This window comes from Cynoglossus semilaevis, chromosome 8, assembly GCF_000523025.1.
Source record: "Cynoglossus semilaevis isolate Cse_v1.0 chromosome 8, Cse_v1.0, whole genome shotgun sequence".
Classification (NCBI taxonomy): Eukaryota; Metazoa; Chordata; class Actinopteri; order Pleuronectiformes; family Cynoglossidae; genus Cynoglossus; species Cynoglossus semilaevis.
In genome coordinates this window covers 17,396,019-17,418,904 of record NC_024314.1, presented here as the reverse complement: position 1 = coordinate 17,418,904, position 22,886 = coordinate 17,396,019, and the positions used below count along the sequence as shown (strand labels likewise).

General features: G+C 36.2%; 1 protein-coding gene across 1 annotated transcript in view; it reads left to right on the top strand.

The window, feature by feature from the left end:
- acss3 (acyl-CoA synthetase short chain family member 3) overlaps positions 1 to 22,328 on the top strand; it is a 30,166-nt gene extending 7,838 nt beyond the window's left edge. Inside the window, exons 9-16 of the mRNA XM_008315371.3 lie at positions 3,084 to 3,187; positions 17,829 to 17,924; positions 18,186 to 18,249; positions 19,152 to 19,233; positions 20,136 to 20,258; positions 20,340 to 20,439; positions 21,178 to 21,353; positions 21,859 to 22,328. Of these exons, the coding sequence (XP_008313593.1) occupies positions 3,084 to 3,187; positions 17,829 to 17,924; positions 18,186 to 18,249; positions 19,152 to 19,233; positions 20,136 to 20,258; positions 20,340 to 20,439; positions 21,178 to 21,353; positions 21,859 to 21,942 (829 nt within the window). The 3' untranslated portion in view covers positions 21,943 to 22,328. The remainder of the gene's footprint in view (positions 1 to 3,083; positions 3,188 to 17,828; positions 17,925 to 18,185; positions 18,250 to 19,151; positions 19,234 to 20,135; positions 20,259 to 20,339; positions 20,440 to 21,177; positions 21,354 to 21,858) is intronic.
- The last annotated feature ends 558 nt before the right edge of the window (positions 22,329 to 22,886 follow it).

Below are 22,886 nucleotides of genomic sequence, written 5' to 3'. Positions count from 1 at the left end.
TTTTCAACATCTTGGCAGTTCATTCTGACTTGAAGTTGAAATGTGTTCATTTAATTTCACTCTTGCAATAAGATTTTTTTTTTGTTAGTCAAGTTGAGTTACTTATTTTCTGTGTCGTACGATGAAAAAACAAGTGTTGAGGCAAGATTTTTAACAGGAAACAATGTCACAGACAACATTTCTACGTTGAAGTTCAGATATCTTCGAGCTAACTTTTAGCTACAATAGTGGCTGGCTTCTGGCTATTTCTTAAACTTAGTTCTCGCTGTTTTTGGGTATTTTTTTTCCTTTGCTTGCGTTATTTTTAAGCTATGTTCAGGCCTAACTTTTAGCAGTTTTCATCTTAAGCTAATTTAATCTTAACTTTAACATGAATACACATTTTTTAATGTTAAGGTCACTTTGGGTTAACTTTAAGCTGTTTCTGGGTCACTTTATATTCACAGTGCTAACCTTTAGCAATGTTCTTGGCAAACCTTTGGTTATCTTTTGCCTTTTTAAACTTGATTTAAACTCTGAATGATCCGTCAGCAAACGTTGTGCTAAGTTTGTGGGCTCTTAAAGCTATTTCTGAGCTAACTCTAGGCCTAACAACCGTGTGAGTGAAAAGCTGTGCTGTACAGGTTGACAAACACAGCTGAATGACTGCTCTTGTTTACACGCACGACGCCTCGGTCAAAACACAGATGCACATACATCTTTGCTCTAAAAGTTAGCTGCGCGGCTAACTGAGTAGTAAAATCTTCTATTAAAACCCTTTTATCATCAAACACATTATTACATGCTGGAGAGACCTTCACTGCTCCAACGTCCTGTCTGGACTTTTACTGATGCTCAGAGACATTTACTTCCTCTAAGGTTGACTACACTTTAATAGCCTCAGACTCCTATCAACGATCTGTGTGTCTGTGTGTGTGTCTGTGTGTGATGGAGTAGTCAGTGCAGCGTGGAAGTTTGTGGAAAAAAACTGCACTGACAGTTTTGGCTACAGGGCTGTCGACAAAAGCTGTGATGGCGGAGGCGTCGCTGTGCATAAATGTGGGCTGACAGAAGGGCAGAGATTCTGTCAGTGGTGTTTTTGAAGCAGAGCAGAAGAATGTGGACGTCGAAATGACACCGTGCACAGGGGATTGTACTTTTCACTGTTGCACACTCTGAGCTGGTTCCCGTTTCATGAACGGTAGTTGCCCTTTGTCTGCTGTTAATTGGAACTAACACAAGAGTAATGGGTGGAATCTGCATAACGGAGCTGCACTTCTGCTCCGTGCAATTATCAGCAAAACACATTATACAGTCAGACTGGGATTTATATCACTGACAGCCCAGTGATCAATATGTGGTGGCTCTTGGTGCCGAAAGTTAATGCCGAGGTTATTTTCCTACAGTTTGCTGATCTACATGAAACTGCATGAAATTAAAACCTGGTTGAAAATTGTCCAGCTGGGCAACCGTGGCTCAGACGACTCCACATAGCAAGGTAGTTTAAAGGGAAATAGCCCGTAGTTAGCTGTACAGGGTAAGCTTTGCCAGATGCTGAGCTTGGTCAAACATCAGCAGACAATGCAATATGTAAGTGAAACACAAACAAGTACATGTACTGAGTGACTGAAATGTATTTGTAATATTGTTCAAATATTCATTCAAAGTACCAAAAGATTACTAAAACCCAATTGAATGTAATTTAATAAGACAAAGATGCATAAAAGCAAAACTCAAATTGTGTCCAGCTGGACCTCCGTAGCTCAGACAAGTTAGCACGGCAAGTTAGCCAAAAGGCTAATAACTCCTAGTCAGCCAAGAAAGGTAAACTTAGGTTAGTCAACAAGCATGTGTATCTATATTTATATTCTGTAACATTTTTTTTTTTAATTCCACACAGAAAAAAAGGTAAGCAAAGATTTCTCAAATACTTTTCAGCTTTTGTTAAAGTAGCCTGTCTTAGCTAGTCATCTTAGCAAAGCTGAGCTACACATGCTAACAAGCAACACACAACCTAAATGGCTTAGTACGTGTTCCAGAAAGGGCAACTAATGTAAAGACTAATTTAAAAGTAAAAGGAAAGTAGCTGAAAGTTGTTTGATTCACAGCTATGGCGGGGAAAAAAGTGCAGTTAAAACAACATTGAAGTGGAAATTTAGCATCAAACGTAGCATCAGACAAAGTTCAACCAGATTTCCAAGCAAATTATCAGGAAATGATGCAGTATATGTCCCCATTTTGGAAGAGGGTGTTTGAAACTGCACTAAGGGTCAACGTTGAGTGAAGTCCGTGGGCTGATGTTGAATGTTGAAATTTTGGTATATTTACATAAAAATGTCTTGTTTTTGCCGACCTGCGTGGAAAATGTTTGAAAAACGGTAAGTGTCTACGTGGGAGCAGGAACAGAAGGTGTGACTCAGTTGAAGGTAGAAGGACATTTCACCACAGGAGGGTCATGACTGTTGAAAATACACAGATCAGACCGGTATCTGTAGCTTCACTGTGGTCTGGACTTATAGGGGAAATAAATCTCTCCTCACAGCCTTGGAGTGAGTCACCAGAAGAGTGGTTAGAATTAGGAATGAGCAGCTAGAAAGAGAGGGAGTGTGTGTAGAGAGTCTGAAGATAAAGCCTGAGGTGTTCTGGGTCACCTGTCGGTCAAGAAAAGGAGGGAACTGGGAAACAGGAGGACAGCAGGGGAGGTAAGATACGGGGTTTAAGTGTCCTTCACAGGAGTTACTGTTACTGCCTTGGTTATTCAGTGATTCATAGTCTCATCAATATTGACCTGGAGGCCAAATAGAGGGCAGAACAGGTGGTGAGGCCATAGAGGCCCACAGCAGGCCCAGTTACTACTGTAAGACCTGAGCTAAATCCTACAAGTGAGCCCAGAATGAGCTGGAGGAATGAGGCAGGAATTGAAATTGGCAAAACACTACTACTACAGGTAAGAGCTGGGCTGAAAAAAAATTAAACCAGAAGAAAAATAATTTCTCTCGAAGCAATGAAAATAGAAAGTTTGAACACACACACATACATATACATATATACGAGTCTCTCTGTGATGTTTGTTCAATATTTCTGTCTCTTGTGTTGTGTTCCAGGTTGCGGTCAATGTTTTTGGCTGGAGAGCGATGCGACGTAGAGACATTAGAATGGGCAAAGAAAAGCTTTGGAGTTCCAGTCCTGGATCACTGGTGGCAGACAGGTAGGAATATGTTTTTCATATTTGAGGTCAAAATAGTTTTATTTATACGTTAACAAAATATGTGCACGCTTTCACTTTTGCATCCAGAGCGGAGCGGTGTATTTAAAAAAAAAAAAAAAAAGCAGCTTTCTGTAAAAAAAAAAATCGTATATCGTTGTTTGTGAAAACATAAACTCTTGTTTTTTGTCACATTCAGTCTGTCTTTACTCTGATGAAGTAAGAGTTTGACCACCCTCATGTTCTGTCCCCGCCTCTGTTTCTGTCTCGCCTGTGAAGCCTCAGTGAACACAGACGTTCTTTCAGATGCACACTCTTGCGAGTCCACTTTATTGGCTCAAACTTACAGCAGTTCTGCTACTGGAGGTTTAAAAATCCAGCACCGTATGATGTCTGTGAAGCCGAAAGCTGCTGTTTTAATTATGTCAGTCGGGGAGGATGGGCTTCACTTCACCCTCAAACTTTACAGGGATTAAGTTCTTCTCGTATTAAATCCCCGGACAGACCTTCACGGACCTAAAGTACTTTATTAAAATGCTCGATATACAGTATTATGCTGAAATTGAGCTTCATCTTTAAGACGTGATCTGGGCTTAGGATTTCCAGTCTTTTATCAAACACATCCTCTTTTAAATATTAGAGAAAATACTTCAGTAAAACTCCTCCCAAGTATATTTTTCTGCTGTGCTTCTGTATTCAAGACTTACAAATTCTAGGAAAGATGTAGACCTTTGTTTTTAATGTTTTCTTTTTGTTTTTTTCTGCAAAACATACAACTAATAACAAAAAAGCCTCTAAAGTTTTTCATTTGTGTTTTTTGTCTATCACTTATATACTGGTTTGATTACCTGTGTACTACACATGCTGACATTCCAGACTCAAATATATTTATAAATATATAAACAGTATTGGACTAACAAATGTCTGCAACAAGGGGCGTTCAGGTACCATTGGAAATTTTTGAATCTGACGATTAAAGCAATGGAGCACAGTGTGTATTTTTGGAAGAGATTTATTTTTATTCTATTTTATTCAAAGAACATCTTTTTATGTATGTATTAGACATTTAGACCAAAACAAATAGACCAAAAAAAAGTCTGTTCGTTTTATACATTTTGATAAAATATGCAGAGTGACCTCCGTTAATGAAAGTGCCTGTGAGACATTTGGCGTGGAGCTCAGTTCCTCCACAACTATTGCACAACACACAGATGGATTCTTTAGCAGCCGAAAGGAGTGGGAGGTTTGAAATGATCCTAATGGAGTTCACCCTCTGAGAGTGTGTGGCGTTGACTGACTTGAATTGTTCTCCCTAAGACATAACAGAGAGAGAGAAGGATTATTTATCTGTCAGTTTAGATGGAAAAAGAGTGAAAATGATCCCATCACAGTTGCAGCAGGCTTTTAAATTTGACTGATTGGTGACAGATATTCACTGAGTCTTTTTTACAGTCAGACAGAACGCACTCCTAATACTTTGTTTTTAGAAAATGTGTTCCTTTCTCACATATCTTCAGGTGGTTCAGTGCATTCATGAGGTTGTCATGAAAACTTTGTCTAAAGAAGTTTGATAAGATCCTGCGGCTAATTGTTTTAATGTGTTGTATAACTGCTTTTTTTAAAATTAACATTTTAATTTTCATTGTGAATTTATCACATTTTGGCTAATTATTTTTGCTGAACAAGTTGCTTAATTGAAAAAGTTTTTTTTGATCTAGTTAACTTTAATATCTTTCTTTGTGAAGTTGGGTCCAATCTTAACTACTAATGGCTTACATTATTTTTGGCTATTTCTCTATGCGGCTAATTGTTTTAATGTGTTGTATAACTGCTTTTTTTTAAATTAACATTTTAATTTTCAAGTTGGATCCAATCTTAACTACTAATAGCTTACATTATTTTTGGCTATTTCTCTAGTTTTGCCCACTATTTTTTTTTATTCTAGTTACATTTTAATATTGTATAGCAATGTTAAATTGAATTGCAAATAATAATAACTCATTCAAAACTTCACACAAGAACAATTCGGACTATAATTCTTAATACAGTATGTTAGTTCTGTCACTGTTAGTTGCTGCTCTTAAACTTTGTTGAAACAGTAGATATTTACTCAGTTTTTTATATTTACTCAGTATTTTACTCCACAGTTTGTCAAAACACGTTCCTAGTTGTTTGTTTTTATCAAACATATTCTGTTTCGTGCATACATATCTCTGGGGGTCTAAATGCATTCATGGGGTTGGCATAAAAGCCTTTATTTTGGCTTCAGGAGACATTTTCAGAGTTCCTGCGGTTAATGGTTGCACTTGGATAAGTTTAATGTGTCTTAAAACTACTTTTTTAAATTAACTTTTTTATGTCTTGACAGCAGGGGAATTCTTTAGCTTTCAAACAACCTTTTTGGGTTGGTTCACTTTTGTTTATATTTCCTGGCTAAACTTTAGCTTTGTTTTAATAAGTTGCTATTCAAAAACTACCTTTTTTTGCCCTTTTTTCCTTAAACTTTTAGCTATACCTGCTGTACTTTTGTTGACTTATATGATCATACACCAATTCAGTTTTTCCCTTTAAGAAGTGAGACTTTGTTTATGGTTTTAAAGAAGGTTGAAAAAGTCAGATCCAGTTGGCCTTTTAGATGTGGAGTCAGACTAACGTCATTTATCCTCCTCTCATGGTTGTTGTGTTTTGCTTTTGTCTGACGACAAGTGAACTGTGATCAATGCAGCAGTGGCAGCTGTGGTAGAACATAATTGGTGGCCTCTGTGTTTGGTTATAGTCCACTTCTACAAATGGGAGATCGATGTTGGCCCAGAACAACATCTGTGTTAAATACGGGATCAATGCAGTCATTGGAATTGTTGGAAATCCATTAACCTTGAGTTTGTCCGAACAACACGCTTTAATTGGAGCAACTATTATCTCACTCTGCTGATTGGTCCCTCTGGGTTTGATCCAAAGATATTTGAGAAAGTGTGATTGATTACTTCAGGCTTTGGCCTAGTAACCTGTCAGCATGTATGTATGTATGTACAGTATATACTGTATATATGTGTATCTATATAAATTATCTACCTGTCCTTTCATGTACAGGCTTTTTTTCTCTTTATATATATGTGTATATGTATATATGCTCTCTATATATGTATGTACGTATATGTGTATATATGTATATACTCTCTCTATATATGTATATATGTATGTGTATGTATATACTGTGTATATATGTACAGTATGTGTATGTATATACTGTGTATATATGTATATGTATGTATATATGTGTATATATATGTATATATATATATATATGTATATACATGTGTATGGATATATGTATAGATGCTGATTTCAGAATAAATTGAAGTGGTCTCTTAAGAGCTGTATATCTATATAAATTATCTACCTGTCCTTTCATTCCCTGAAGCTTCTGTTTTCAGGTGATAACATTTACTTTTGTGGACCACTACACTACCCAGTCAACCCTGGTGGTTAGTATGAAAGCCAAAGGACCAATGATTTATTTATTGAATTTTGGAAAAGCTTCCAGCACCTCTCTTATTTCTGTGAACGTGTAAATCCCCTTGGATGTCAGAACGGTGGTTGGCAGCCATCGGTTTTGTTTTTTTTCAGGCTTTTTTTTTTTTCTCGTTTCGGTCACTTGTCTCCTCACCTTTTTCCTCTCCTTTTGTTGGTGAGTGTGTGGTTTCCAGTGCGTGGTTAAAAACCTTATTAGAGAGTCATTGAAACAAATCTAATGCGTTGTTAAGCCAGACGAGGAACCAAGAAACTTCAGCTTCAGTTTTAACAGCAGCCGCTCTGTTTTATTGTCTTACTTTTTTATTTTACTCACTAAACTTCAGTCACTTCGTTTTATTTCAGCTTCTGTTTGTCCAAAAGAGACGTTTAAACTTGTACATAAATCCAGTGATTTAAAAAAAATATTGGAACACCGCATTATTATACAGGCTACAGGGAAATAAACTTTGACAGTATCTTATGTATAGAGTTCCCCTGGAAACAGTACTTTGACTTTCATCATTTTGTTCTTTTCCTTATTCTATTTTTGCTTGTTTTTTTTTTCTTCTCGTCTAGTTCTTTTCTTTTCCTTCTTCTTCTATTTCTATTTTTTCTTCCTGTCCTTCTTCTTCTTCTTCTTTGCCCTTTTTTATTTTTATTTTTTTATTAAATTATGTTTTCTTCTATTTCTGTTAAACTTCTTTTCTCTTCCATTTTCTTCTTTTTTAGTTCTTCTCATCCTTTCTCACTTTGCTCTTTAACGTTTTCTCTTCTGTTTTTTTTCTTGTCATCCTTTCTTTCTTTTTAACTTATTCTTCCTTCATTCTCCCCTTTTTCCTTCTTTTTATTTTTCTTTTCTTCCTCTCCTTTACTCTTATCCTTCTCCTTCCTTTTCATCAAACATACAAACCACTCACCCCCCCCCCCCCCCCCCCCCCCCCCCCCCCCCCCCCCCCCCCCCCCATGGACATCACCTAACCAACTAACCAACCATCCAGACATGGTTTAACTCCAACTAGACGATCAACCCTCCAACACATTTGACGGTAACCAGTCGCTGAGACAGAACCTCTGCCTAATTCCACTTTTAATTCCATTCAATTATCCCTTTAATTGCAATTAAGCTATGATTCCATCACTGATTAAACTGACTCTCAGGATATCAAATGTTGGCAGGAAGAAAAGAGTCGAGTTCATGTGTCTGAGTCTGAGGTTCGTCACGGTTCATCTTCCTTCATCAAGAAACTTTTAGCCATGTCTGAGCCTCGGCGTCTCTCCTTCATCATCAGACAAAAAACAGTTTAACATTCATTGAGGGTTTGGAGCAAAATGAACATCAGACAAAGACAAACGCCTCCCGGAGGAAATTTGTAAACCTTAAAAAAAAAACCAGAACATTTTATTTGTAGTCTTCCATCATCAGAAGGCATCATTTTTTAAAACCTGTGACAGTTTTTTTTAGGTTTCCGTTTTTAAATGTTAATAGATTCCTCTTTTTTATCATCACCTGAAACCTGGCTAGGATTTGGACCCAATACATCACCAGTGAAATTTCCTATTAGGCTTTGACGCTGCAAACATTAGATTATCAAGCAGTAAAATAAATGTTTTTTACTTACACTTTTACTGAAGTTTTCCTGCAAAGTCCAAAAACATACAGAAATAGCCTTACTGTTCACTGTTAATTTACCAGAGGTGTGAATGAGAGTGTGAATGGCTGTCTCTGTCTCTGTACTCACAAGGTCATTCTGCTATATACCCTAGCTTAAATATTTTTGTTAATAAAAGAGTGTTCAAAAAATTTAAATTTAAAATAACTTGTGAAACTTTTTTTTTACTATAATAGCCAGGCTAGTTGTTAGCCAAGAGCTCCAGCTAATGTTTAGCTTCCTTTGCTTGCAGTTGAGTTAGGGTTTAGTAGCCAAAAAAAGTAAAATCAATTGGATTTCATTATCTAACTCACAAAATGTTGCGTTTCCTGGTGTTTCTGTTCATTTTATGTATTTTTTATGTCGTTATGTTACTGTACGATTCTTTTGTTCTACCCTGTTGTTATATTTTTTATAATATAAAGATGTTTTATGAATAATTTGATTTGATAAAAAATAAATTATAGGGTAGGTTTGACCATGTAAAGATTCAGACCTGTGCATGAAAGTTGGACTCAAGGTTATTCTTTAGGTTTATTTAAAAAGTTGTATCTATCTTTTTTTGAGGGAACAACTTCAGATTTCTCACCTCTGGAAAACCACTCACAATGCATAATAAATAAAATGAGATGGATTTGAATTTGGATGGCATGTTTTCTGCAGCTACAGTGAAAAACTACTGCGGACTGTAGACAAATCACATTTTTCCATCTTTAGTCCTTACATCTGGATGTCTATAGAAGATGTCTTTGGCCATTTGTAAAACTCAGTGTCCACTCATTGAAGAGGTTGATAAGAAACTTTGGGAAAAAATTTTACTCTAATCATATTTTGGTGCTCTTGTGGCTATTTTGAAGTTATACGTACTTTAAGATGTTCTTTATGATCTGTTTTCATCTAAACAGGAGTAGAAATTAATTAATGTTGTTCCTTAAAGATTAAACTGAGGTATTGAACTTTATTTAGCACGGTGTATATTTTGTATATATTTTAAAATAGTTTTTATATTTTTCAAGAGCAGCTGCATCGACTGTAGTTTTCATCCTTTGGCTAACTCTATTTTTTAATTTTTTTTCTTTTCTTTTTTTTTTTTTTGCTGTAATTCGATCAAAACTTTTTTAAACCTCTTTATGCATGGTTGGTATGTATGCATACATACATACCAACCAACCACACACACACACGCACACACACTCACTGACTCACTCACTTACCTGTGAAATGATTAAAAACATTTCTGGCTTAGAGACAAAACTGATTTGTAAATGTGGGCTATATAAATAAAAATTTGAATTTGATTTGCTTAGTTGTATCATTTTCCTTTTCATGCCATCATCCATTTTATCCTCCTTCTCCTCTTACCTGTCAGCCAACGTCTGTGCATCGTCACCTCTGCTTCATTAACAGTCACACACAACAGAAGATGAGCCAGAGGCAGACACTCCGCTCTGTGGAGTTGCTCAGTTAGATGAGCACACAAGGCCACAGCTGGGGAAAATCAAAGCAGAGTCGGCTGATGTGAAGCCGGCGTAGAGTTGGTGGTACGACACTGTGGAGAACAGCAGGATGGACTCTGGGGGGAAGAAAATCCAGGAGGCAAAGTTTCTGCATGGTAGCCCTGCTGCTGTTATATTCAGTTGTTAAATTTCCTCACGTCTCTGATCGAGGCTGATTTTTCCGCAGCCTGTTCAGGAGGTGTTTGATTTGGTTTGCCAAGCATGTGTGGCAGAATTTGACTCATTTGACCAATTTGCTTTCTGACTGGTTTTTTGCAGTTGGAACATTTGTCGTCCACACAGCAGAATAGTTTTATGATTCAGATAGAGAGAGAGAGAGTAGAGACGTGATGGCTGAGCTCATTACCTCCATGCGGGACAGAGTCAGTCATTCCACAGACTGCTGCTGTCGTCAGACGTGCTGCTGATTCATGAAACCTCATCATCAGCTCAGAAATACTGCAATAAGACCTTAACCTTAACTAGCTGATGTACAGTATGGTGTTGTTTTCCTACTGCAGTTCAATGTCTCTCTGCCCTCATTGGTAGTTTACTCAAGTACAATGTCATCAGTGTGAAGGTATTGGAGACGTACTGTAACATTTTGTTTTTACGATACCAGACAACAGACAACAATAAATATAGCTTAAAGCTTCAAATATTACCCTAGAAATAGATGATTGTTAGTAAAATACAGTATATAGAAATAATTAGTAGCTGGAACTAAATGTGTCACAGATAGTTCCCGGGGTGAGATGTTCTTCTGCCCCTGGGTCTGGGGGTTATTTCAAGATCAAGTACCAGTGAAGGTGATGTTGTTGATGATGATGATGATGATGATGATGATGATGATGATGGTTTTGGAGCTGCTTATGTCACTGCTGTTGCCTGGCAATGATTGTGTTTCCAGTTGGTAGCTTTTAGCTGAGTCTGTGTACAGTTCAGCCTTTAGACTGTAGACTGGTTTTGTTTGTTTGTTTGTTAGTATTTATTTCTCTGACAAGCTCAATTAGAATTATTTTATTTTATTTAAGAATTAGCCAAAAAAGGAGTAACAGCTAATCGGCTTTCTAGAAATAGCCTAAGATTTTACACGTTAGCCCAAAATTGATATAAATTAGATGAGAATTTGCTGAAGTTCGACATAATAGCTGACAATGGTTTAAAGTAAAATACATACAATGACAATGAAAAGTTATAGCTAAGACTTTCAGAAACTAGCAAAAACATAAAAATAAATTTAAAAAAAGATTTTTTAGAATTTTAGATTTTTTTTATTTTAGCTTATATAGCTTAAGCCACATAATAGCTAAAGGTTTAAAGTAAAATAAATAAAAATCATTTCAGAAATAGCATAGAATTGAAGTAGTTTCCCAATCCTGCTAGAACTCCCTAGACATTAGCTAGGATGAAAACAAATATATTTTAAAAAGAACTGAAATAGTTTGTTAACAATAAATGACCCACTGTTTTTTTTTATAAATGGTTAAAAAATATAATAATAAATATCTAGCCAAGGATGAACTACTAGTTACTTAGACAAACTGAAGCTAAGTTAACCAAAAAAAACCCCTTTAAACTTATTCAGAAAATTACCAATTAGTTAAAATAATGTTGCAAAAAAAAAAGCACAACATAAAACATCAGGCACTAATTGTCACCAAATTGCTCAAATAACATCTTTCTTAGCAAAAAAAGAAAAACTCCAACAAAGCCTCCTTTGCTCACTTGTTCTGAATCTCCTCACCCTCTTTTACCCTCCGTTACCTCCCCCTGAGTGTGGGAGCGTCGACGCCGCCCAGCATCAGCATGATCTGACTCCCAGGACATTACTGCAGAGACGCTCAGACACAGACGTCGTGACTGGAGTAATTACATCTCTGAGAGCGGAGCTGCCTGCTCGGTGTTAACTTCCTGTTTATTGGGAGCTGCTGTCATGAATTCATGTGGCGTTTGTTTTTGGAGCCTCAGTGACAGGGGTCTGTGACACCGTCTCCGAGATGCAAATCTTTCATTAGCAAGTTTTCACTCTGGGATGACGAGAGAAGGGAAGTGAGAAACAGAAACATTTTTTGTCTAATGAAATGAAATAATTCTCGTAATCTACATAAAGCAGACGACTGTTTTGTCCTGCAGTGCCTCTGCTGGTCAGTCTGTGCCATTACCTCACTGGTTTCTATCCTACTGTGCTTCTTTAACTTTTTGTATTTTTGAATTTTTCTTGTTCCCTTCATTTTCTCACTCTTCTTGTTTTTTTTAGCCATTCTGCTGTTTTTTGCATTTGTGGCAACATGGGCTTGATAATGTTTATTTAGCAATTTTATCTTTCAGCTCTTAATGACTATTTTGTGATTTTTTTTTTTACCTTTGTGGCCAGAGGCAACAGGAGCCTTTGGTACAGTTTTGTTCTGTGCTTTTTGGCCTTTATCCAATCACAGCCGTAGATTTGCCTTTGTTCACTTTTCATCTTTCTCTACCTTTTCTGCAACCTTTGTATTTTCCCTCTGCCTGTCATGCATTCTGTTTTACTTTTCTATCAGACTTTTAATTTCCATCCTTCTCGGCGTCTGCTGATCATTATAGTTTCTCGCTGATGATGTAAAACTTGATTAAAAATACATTTAAAATTAAAATGTAAAACTAAATGTGCTTTATTCCCTCTCAGTTTACCACAGCAGGGTGTCATCAATCCACTCTGTGTGTTTGTCTCCCTCCTACATCACACTGTCATTTAAATGACCTCAGGTCAGCCCTCTTGTTTAGCTCTTGACAGTTACCATGGCGACCACATGTCACCAGGACGACGGTGTGCTGTGTATGTGTGTGTGTGTGTACAGTATGTCATATACAACAGGCTCCATCATTATTTTTCTCCCGTCTGCTACTGAGACACATAGGGTTTTAAAATGAGACATTGTAATCATTTCCATTGGCTAACATTTAGCTGTTTCTGACCTGTACTTTTGTCTTTTAATAATTAAAATGAAAGCTAATTTATAGCTAAAAACTAACCTTAAATTTTAGCCTATTACAGGCAAAAACTTTTTTATATATTTGGTCAAGTTTTTTTTAGCGAATCATAGTTTTACCTTTGTCTTTTTTTGACAATTTTTTAGACATTTTTAACAAACCTTTAATGGTTGGTGGGTTTATTATAAACACAGTTTCTCAGCTTTTATTGCTAACATGGCCAGTTTTCAGTCATCTTAATTTAACTCACAGGTTTCTAAATAGCTTTTCTGTGTCCATTTTTTGAGCTTAGCTTCAAAAGGAACCAAAACTGTCTGAATATGTACATGGCAGCGTTTCCATTACCGTTCACTCTGATGGGTGTTTTCTCTCTGCATCACAGTGTCCTTCTCTGTGAGTCCATTATTCAGTTCCTCTGTTTTGGTCTTGAGGGAAATAAGTCCATTCAATAGTGAAACGCTCCACAGTCTCCGTTCACTTTTCACTGACAACCTCCGATTCTCCAACACTGTTCAACGTCTTACAATGAACGATGAAAGATGACAATTTACTGCGACCTCTAAATTAATCACATTTTTTTTTAATGGAGAAAAATGAAGTTAGTGTAGACGTCAGACTAACGGCAAAATCAGCACGTTGTGCAACAAAGCCATTCATCACACTCCCACTGACCAGACTCATCTCCTGCAGGTTAAAGTAAGATTGATTTGTTGTTGTTCCGGGGGGTTGGGGGGGGGGAGGGGGACCACTGCAGAACCGTGTGGGTTCATTCTGGCAGTCGCAATGGATGGATCAACTGCAAAAGTAGAGATCTAGTGTACACTGAAAAAACTGAATTTCAGTAAAACAAAAAAAAACATTGTAGCAAGAAAAGATTGGAAAAATAATCTCAAGCGTGCGTGGCATTAGAAAGACAACCTCATATTAATGAAGTCCATCCGATTTTTCTAAATTATTCTACTTAATTTTGAATTAATTTTGAAATAACTTGTGGCTGTGGCTAGAAAGTTTAAGCATCTTGTTTTCCTTATAAAACTCAGTTGAGCAAAAATCTTAGTGAATAGCTCTTTTGTGGACAACACTAAATAATTAAACTTATATATATATTATATATAATATAATATATATATATATATATATAATATATATTTATATAATATATATAATATATTTCCAAAAAGGCTAATCATGCCATATAATGTAGGTGTTTATCCAGGAATCCTGACTAAAAATATCACTTCATTTATCCTTATTTGTCGGTTTCTAGCCTTGAATCAACAACGGTTTGTTATTTCGGCCCATGGATATCAAGACATTCAAAATAATCCAGACGACAGCCGGAGCACGTATGCAATAAAACTCGTGTCAGAAAGAACTTTTTTTCCACACTTTTTGCAGAGTTAGCGTCAGCATTTTTCGGCGAAGAAACTTTTTCAAGCCGTCCTGCAGACGGTCAGTTTTTAGACTTCTACAGAAATGGCTCATTTTTAATCAGCGCTGAGCTAAAGATTTCTGTCCTGCCCAGAGCAGAGACCACATTCCCTAAACTTTAATATTTAAAAACCTGGGAACGAGACTCTACCCTCATCCATTTTTCAGACCTTCTCATCTAATAGTCTGCTACTATTTAAATCACCGTGTGCCCAAAATTCACATTCATTCACAGCGGTGAGATGACATACTGTTTTCAGATGCATAGAATCTGTAAGGGATAAATATGTTTTCAACACCTTTTTCTCTCAGTGATCTTCACTCTTGTTTGGTTTAAGGCTTTAATTTCATGCCTGGAAAGCAGCACAGCCTCTTTTTTCTTCTACACTGACCACGACGGGATTTTTAGTTTTTTTTTTTATTTATTTATTTATTTATTTATTGGGGGGGACTTTGCTTTGAATCTTTGCCAATGAAAAGTCAGTTTTTAAGGCTGGTCTCCTGCTGACACTTCAGTTCCAGTGTTCAGACCTAATCAAAGCCCAGTTCAGACATGTCTTTTAAACCAGTGTTTCCCAAACTTTTTTTCTGGGGACCCATATTTTAAAAGTCACGAACCTTCGCGACCCAAGTCAATAGACATTATTCATAAACTCCTGGGAAACATGATGCGAGACGACCCAAAAAAAAAAAGTCTTGCGACCCACCTGAGGCTCGCGACCCAGTCTTTGGGTAACAATGTTTTAAAGGGTTCTTCGGGGTCAAACCCACAACTAGGTTTGCTCTTAGTGACTCAGTGGTAACAAAAGAAAATAATGCCTGGCCCCTCTTCAGGTTCTTTGCCCCCAGTAACGATACCGGTATCGTTATTGATACTAAAATAAAAAAAGTATGCATACTCAGTTGAAATCAGAGCAGGGGACCCTAGGGGTCAGTGGGGGTACTGCAAGGGTTTTTATAAAATGACATAAATGTCATAACTAAATATATGCCTATATATACATACTGTATATGTATGTATGTATGCATGTATGTGTGTATATATACGTATATACCGTATATATATATCAGTCTTAAAACGTTACAGGCTCCTGCTTCAGACCATCTCACACTGTTAAAGTTTGTACAATTGCAAACCAAACGAGTTTTTTAACCTCCCATTTGAACTTTCCCCTTGAAGTTGTAATGGATTTTTGGCTCTCGGGTAAAAAGTCACTGCTGCTCAGTCCATGCTAAATGTCCAAATTTTGCAGGTCTGTATAATCATGACCTGAGTGTCCTGCTCTGCTGGGTTGTAATGATTGATTCTCCACGTTCTGACACGCCATGTTCCAATTAAAATTTTACCCTGGGGAGGTGTAAATGTTTTTTTTTCCCTGGGAGTCAGAGTGTTATTGAGTGGTTTTTGTTAGAAGTTCAGCGTGTGGCACTTCAACACTCATACTAACCAAGGTGTTGTCATCATTTGCTGCTGCTGCTTTCCTATAAAGTGGATAAAATAGATACAAAAACTGCAACTTTTTTTTTTTAAGTTTCACAAATAAGTTGATGTTTCATAATCGGCAAAAAAATGGAAATGTGTCTCAGAACAACCTGTTCTGGTTTCGCTCTCTTTCTTATGTGGAACTGTTGACGATTCTAATAATCCCACTCCTGGATTCTTCATTAGTTTTACTGTATTTCTATACAAATGTCCAATAGCTATCGTCGTGCACAAAGCAAAAGCAAAAGCTAAGGTTATCTTAAGCAATAGCAGCTGTATTATGTACATGTACATACTTTGGTTAAAAATATATATTTAAAAAATATAGGTCTTACAATGGGAAAAGTCTCAGTGTGAGGCCTCGCAATACACACTGGCTGCCATGGGAGGCGCCATTGGGTATTATGTAACATTAGTCTACATAATAACAATAAGGTAGAAACAATCATAACTACGCTCGAGTGTGAACAGTTGAACCGCAGCTGTGTGTTCAGCAGCCATTTTGCTGTCACTGCTCGTCAGGGCGGAGCCTGCGGTGACTCATGACCATTTAAAGGTAAAGGCAGAAAAACCAGCCGTTTAAACAGCTGTGTTCAATCCTTGTTCTTTTCCCACCAAGTCATGTTAATAACATTTCATTAAGTCATCTGTGAACCATGTTAATTTGCTTCATGCAGCGTGACAAGTTCCTTTTAAGGCCTTGTAAACGTAGGATTCTTTTTTTTTTTGCAGTTTTGTAAATGAACAAAATGTTCTCAGTCGGAGCCGGTGGCAAACGGCGGTCGACGTTGGTAGAACTGAGAGATAATTTGAGGAGAAAGCCTGTCTGAAGGAGTTCACAGCGATGTTTTGATGCACCTCCACTGCTTCCATTAGAATTAAACGGTGCAAAAATGCCATGAATATGTTCAGTGCAGTGGCACAAGACAAACAGGAGAGCAAACATCAAACCTGCGACATATGCATTTCCTGCTTGGTGATCAGATTACAGCACAGAGCGGCGTTTGCATACATTTGCATATTAGTGATGAAAAATGGCAGCTCCGGATGTAATTAAACTGCCTGTTGTTTGTGAATTTAAAAAATCATCAGCGGGCCCCCGTGGGCTTCAGTTCCCCTGTAAGGCTTGCAGATATTAATTAAGGGTAAGGGAACGTTAATAAATCTTCCTGCTGTAAACAGCGTGAAGCTGCAGGGACGGATGAGGACACGTCACACAGACACCATGATCCTTTTTATTTCTGTCTTCACTGTCTACCTGCGGTTGGTGTGGATGAGTCTACGGACACGTCAGAAGGTGGTGGACAGAAAATGAGGAGCACCAAGTACAGCTGTCATCGCTGATTGTTTCCATCGTATCTGTTGAATGATTTCTAAATCAATTGTTTCAGTTTGGTGTTGGAACTAAATTGTATATGTATACATACATATATACATATATGTATGTATATATATATACAGTATATAGATATATGTATACATATATGTATATATGTCTATACATAGACATACATACAAATATATATTTATATATACAGTATATACAGTATACAGTATATATATGTATAAACAATGATTTCAAATCTTTAGCATAATACTAGTACTATATATTTTTTATATATATTTTTTCTTGGTTACTGCATTTATTATGATCTTACACACGTCTCTTCACGTTGTAGTAGTACAACCTGACAACACATACTGTATTTATTTTTCTGGTATTCACACTGAGAGATAGGTGGACGCCAGCTGACAGAAAAATGCCAGTGTTGTCTCATGCAGAGTTTCTGCAACTGGAGTCAGACACAGACGTTAGATCTCCGGGTCTCCTGCTAAGTGGTTTTCTGATGCAACCTTTGTAACTTAGCAGGAACGAGTCAGTTTTGTTGTTGTCAAGGTGAGAGAGTGATGTAAGACGCGCAGCAGTCGAGTTCACAGCAGCAGCAGCAGCCGTAGTTCTGTAATGTGGCTTGATGCTCCTTTTCTGCTCTTAACACATTTATTTATTTAGTATTTTTGATCAGTAACACACTGTAAATATATACATATATTGTTTGAAGTATTGCAAATTCCATTAACATTTAACATTTTTTCCACTACAGAAACTGGTTCACCTATCACTTCGACTTGTATCGGTTTGGGAAACTCACTCACGCCCCCTGCAGGCCAAGCTGGACGACCCGTTCCTGGTTACAATGGTAAGGTCTCTCTGTTGTGGCTGTACGTCCCTTCACCCCAGTCTTTTAATGTTTATAAAAGTCCCTGTGTGAGCGTTTCCACTTGAAGACATGCTGATAAGGGGAACAGAGAAGGAAATAAAACTTTGTCGCTGCTTGTAAAATTCCCCGCAGAGAATTTAATCATGTTGTTTAATAATGTTGCTGCTCCAGTTTGCCTTAGGCCTGAGCACAACATCTGAATATCAAACATCTCTCTCACTTCTCCCTCTCTTCTCACAGTCACCGTGATCGATGATGTCAAGCAAAGCGTTCAGCCGAGGACTCTGGGAAACATTGTGGTCAAGTAAGGAAGCAGTGACCTTTGACATTACATGCAATCACTTTATCTGCTCATAGGAAATAACATGTAAAAGAAAAAACATTCAGTCACATTTGTTGGCTCACTAGAAGTGTATAGTGGTGTTTATTTCTGAAGCAACACAGCCATCGACCTGAATATTTATTTTTCTAAAATTCTTTAACAAATGATCAGGACATGTGATGATGATAAATAATTACTAATAAATATAAAAATAAATCAATTAAAACATAGTTTATTATTTGAAAGCCAAATTTTTGAAAGACCAGTTAACATTATAAAAAGAGAGTTTAAAACAAGTCTCAAAACTGTTGTGAAAATAACCGCTTCAGATGAGGTCTGTTGTTGTGGAGGTGGAGGTGTTTGATAATGTTTAACCAAATCACACCAGAACAGATACAGTTACAGTTCAAATCTTCTACCTTTAACATGTTTCTGCTTCCTTTATCTTTCCTTGTGCATTTTATGACACTTTAGATCCGATACCATGAGTGGAGGTTGAGAATTCCAAGGACTTAGAAAGGTCAAGTGTAACCAAGGTTACCAAGAAGTTAAACTATAAAAATCTGTTATTTCAACCTGCTTCAATCTTTGTTTCTAGCTTTAATAAGTCATTTTCAAATAGAAAATGATTTATTATAAATATTAAAATTGTAAAAGAGAACATCAACAGTTAACTTTGCTCTTAGTGATGTCGTAAAAAAAAATCAACATGTTTAACAGGAGAAATCTGGCGAACATTTTAAAACGCCAATCATTTCATATAGGAGCGATAAAATTAGAAGGAAATGGCGACATCTGCTGGTGAAGGTCAAGCATTGCTGTGCGTCCCTGGTAAAAAAAAATGGTAAAAGAAAACATTTTAAATGTGTACTTTTTCTCTTCAGGCTGCCGTTACCACCAGGTGCCGCTCTGTCGCTGTGGCAGAACGAAGATCTGTTCAGAAAAACCTACTTCAGTAAATTCCCGGTAAGTTCATAACCATATGCTAAAAATATTTTTTATATTTCTTAAAGCTTTTTTTTTCTTTTTTACAATTAGACTTTGGTCATGTTTTAACACTGATTTTGCCTAAATATATAAATATTATAACTTAGTATTGTTGTTTTAGTTCTTGAAATTTTCATAAAAATGCCTAGATTTATTAAGTTATATTTTAGTTATAGTTCTTAAACTTTATATTAATTAAGGTATTCTGTTTACTGAATTTCGTTTTGTAAATTTAAGATGAGATATTTATATTTATAGCATTTCAGATTAGGTTATTGTCCAGCTATTGTATTAAACTATAGCCTGTTGTTTATTTACATTTTGTATTATTATTATATAATATTATATAATATTTTAAATCTGACCTTTTTAAATTGAAAACTGTCTTTAACAAAAATGTCTTTAATAATGTGACATTAGGCAGAAAAGCAGATGATACATGTGTGGTAAAATGCTGCCTCCCTGTGTTATGATATAGTTTTGCAGCTTTTGTGGGTTTTTTTTTTTTTTTTTTACTTTGGACAATACTAAATGTAATAGATTAGGGGTTTTCAAATTGGGTGGATGCGAGCCTCCCCTTCTTCCCCCAGAATCCTGTCCCCCTGCCCTAACCCACTACCACCTCTGCAGTAAATGTGTCTCCTTTGTGCTCCTGGCAACAACCACTGATGGAGTGGATTTGAAATCCTTTTATTTTCACAACATAAAGGCATTCATAAAAGATTATTTACAAATAATTTCACTTCATGCAGGCCTGCCCTGTGAGGTGAGGCGTGCCCAGAATGGAGGCGCGCCTCACCTGTTGAAAACCACTGTAGTAGATCTAATCTAATGAAATTTTAAAAAGTACACAATAACATGAATACTGCTGTGTCCACCAGGGTTACTACGACACCATGGACGCAGGTTTCATGGACCTGGACGGTTTCCTGTACATCATGTCCAGGTCTGATGATGTCATCAACGTGGCAGGTCACAGGTTGTCGGCTGGAGCTCTGGAGGAGGTACAGTAGGAGAACCAATGCTGTGCAGGGATTTTTTTTTCCTTTTCTGTTCCTTTGTAAGTGTGTGTGTTTGTCGTGTAGTGTGTGTTGCAGCACCCTGCGGTGGGAGACTGTGCTGTGGTCGGTCTAGAAGATTCTCTCAAGGGTCATGTTCCTTTGGCTTTGTGTGTCCTGAAAAACGGTGAGAATTTGGTCAGAAATTGAAGTCTTCAATATTTGTCCAAAAAAAATTTAAATAAGGAAATATATATTAGTAGTATAAAGTAGTTGGTCTAAAGGTTATAGCCTATAAAGAAAGAAAGAAATCCCTAAAACAATTAGGAAGAAATTGGATGTTAAAGTTAGCAAAAAGCTAATGACAACCTGATCAATGTAGAAGTGATGTAATAAAACAGATTATTTTGGCATTATTTATAAAAAGATAGCAATTATTGTTCATGTAAAATATATATATAACTTATTTTGTTAACAAAACTAAATCTTTTATCAGTTAATGGTAAAAAAAATATTGATTATAATTTGTTTATTATTTTACCATATGATGAAAAAACTTGAAAAAAGTGAACAAAAATATACTATTATAAACAAAACTTGCTGAATAGTTTGGCACTAACTGTACTGGGGGGAAAGTTTTAATTAATTAATTGCAATTCATTTTATTAATGTTAACATAACATGAAAAAAATGAGTTACAACTTTATCAATTAATTAAAAAATGCAAAAATATATTTTGGCATAAAAGTTTATAATATAAATTAAAGGTTCAATTTTAGCTTTAAAGTTTATTATAATTAAATCAAAAATTTAAATATTACATGAAAACAAAACAGAAGAGTTTGGCACTAAATTGGAAAAATTATTCTGTAAATAAATGGTTCAGAACTTCCAAGGCTTCCTTTGAGTTTTTATTTTTCCTCAGGTGTGTCTAAAAACCAGCAGGACGTGATCAAGGAGACGGTGAATCTGGTGAGAGAAAACATTGGACCAGTCGCTGCCTTCAGGAATATGCTGTTTGTCCGAGCGTTGCCCAAGACACGCTCCGGGAAAATCCCTCGCTCCTCTTTAGCCAACCTGGTGAACAGGAAACCCTACAAGGTAAAACTGGACACTTTTCCCATCAGCCCTCGGTAAATGTGGACTTTTGTTTGTTAGCTACTAGCTGTGAGTGACAATCTGTTAGCACATGCTAGTACCTACTAAGATTCTACTGTGTTTGTTATCGTAACATTTAGACTAAAGAGAGATTAGACCAGAACATTTGGTTTTGTCCTGTTTCTTTTTAATTTATTTAAATGTAAAACCTAAAACACCTGTTATGTTCTGACTGTTGTATAGAGCAGGATAAACTCACCTGCTCCATACAACAGATGCACCCTGAAGATGTCACCTTGTGCATAACGTTCCCAACAAGAAATCTAATTGGGGTGTTGGGCTCAAATTACTTTCTCCTTTGTTAACTTCCTAGTTGTGTACAAAACTCTTCAATAATTTTGTTGTCCATCTGTTGTCTTGGAAAATATTTCTTCCAAATATTTCTTGAATTACGTACCTACTAATTAGAATGTTTTCCATGACTCTGTCTCCTGCTTCCTGGTCGAAGATCACCCCGACCATTGAGGACCCTGACGTGTTTGAAGACATTGAGAAGGAGGTCCAGAATGTCCTGAGACCTCCTGGGCTCTGACTTGGAACCAGATGAGAACCATGGTGGTCAGAAGACAAGGAGAACGTCATAACCTCAACAACTGTAGAAGAGTTCCAGCAACAGCTGCCAATACGTAGAGCTCAGAGACTTTAATAAAAAATATTACAAAGCACACTTATTACTTTTTAGGTATTTGAAAGTCAACGCAATGGTGTGTATTTTAGGTATGAAAATTAGGGATGTTATAAAATGTCAAAAATTTTATATGTAATTGTTGGTCAAAAACTACAAACTGTTGATGAAAGTTTTGGTAAAATTATTTTTAAAAATGTTATCTTTTGCTTACATGTTTCTCATAAAATAAGGTCTTTTAGAGAACATTTTTATCTTTTTTTTAAAATAAAACTTTCTGTCAAAATGTGAACTTTTCCTGTCGTATTTGGTCAAGACCTAAAAGAAAATTGACAAAAAGTTTGATAAAATTATTTTTCCAAATTGTATCTTCTCCTGCATTTTCTCATCAAATTAGGGCGTTTAGAGAACATTTTAAGAAATGTTTTTTGAAAAATAGAAAAAAAAAATGATTTAGAAAAAGAATTTTCGGAATAAAATTTTTTTTCTAATTTTAAGAAAAACATCTTGGGAAATTTTTTTTACAAAAAATGAACCTATTTGAAAAATCCTTAGACAAAATGTAGGAAATTAAGAAAAACATTTTGGAATTGTTTTTAGAAAAACGTTTATAGAATTTTTATTTTTAATTATTTTGAAAAAAGTTTACTTTGAAAAAACATTTTTCTTTAAATTTTTTTTAAATCTTTCAGAAAATAAAAATAAAAAAAGGTTTTGGGAAAATAAAAAAAAAATTCCCACCGGAAGGTTTAGGGGAGTTAGTACGATGCAGTGCAAAATAAAAAATTTGGAGGTCACTTGCAGGTTGCTTGGATGTCACCTGCACGTCACTTGGAGGTCACTTTGAGGTC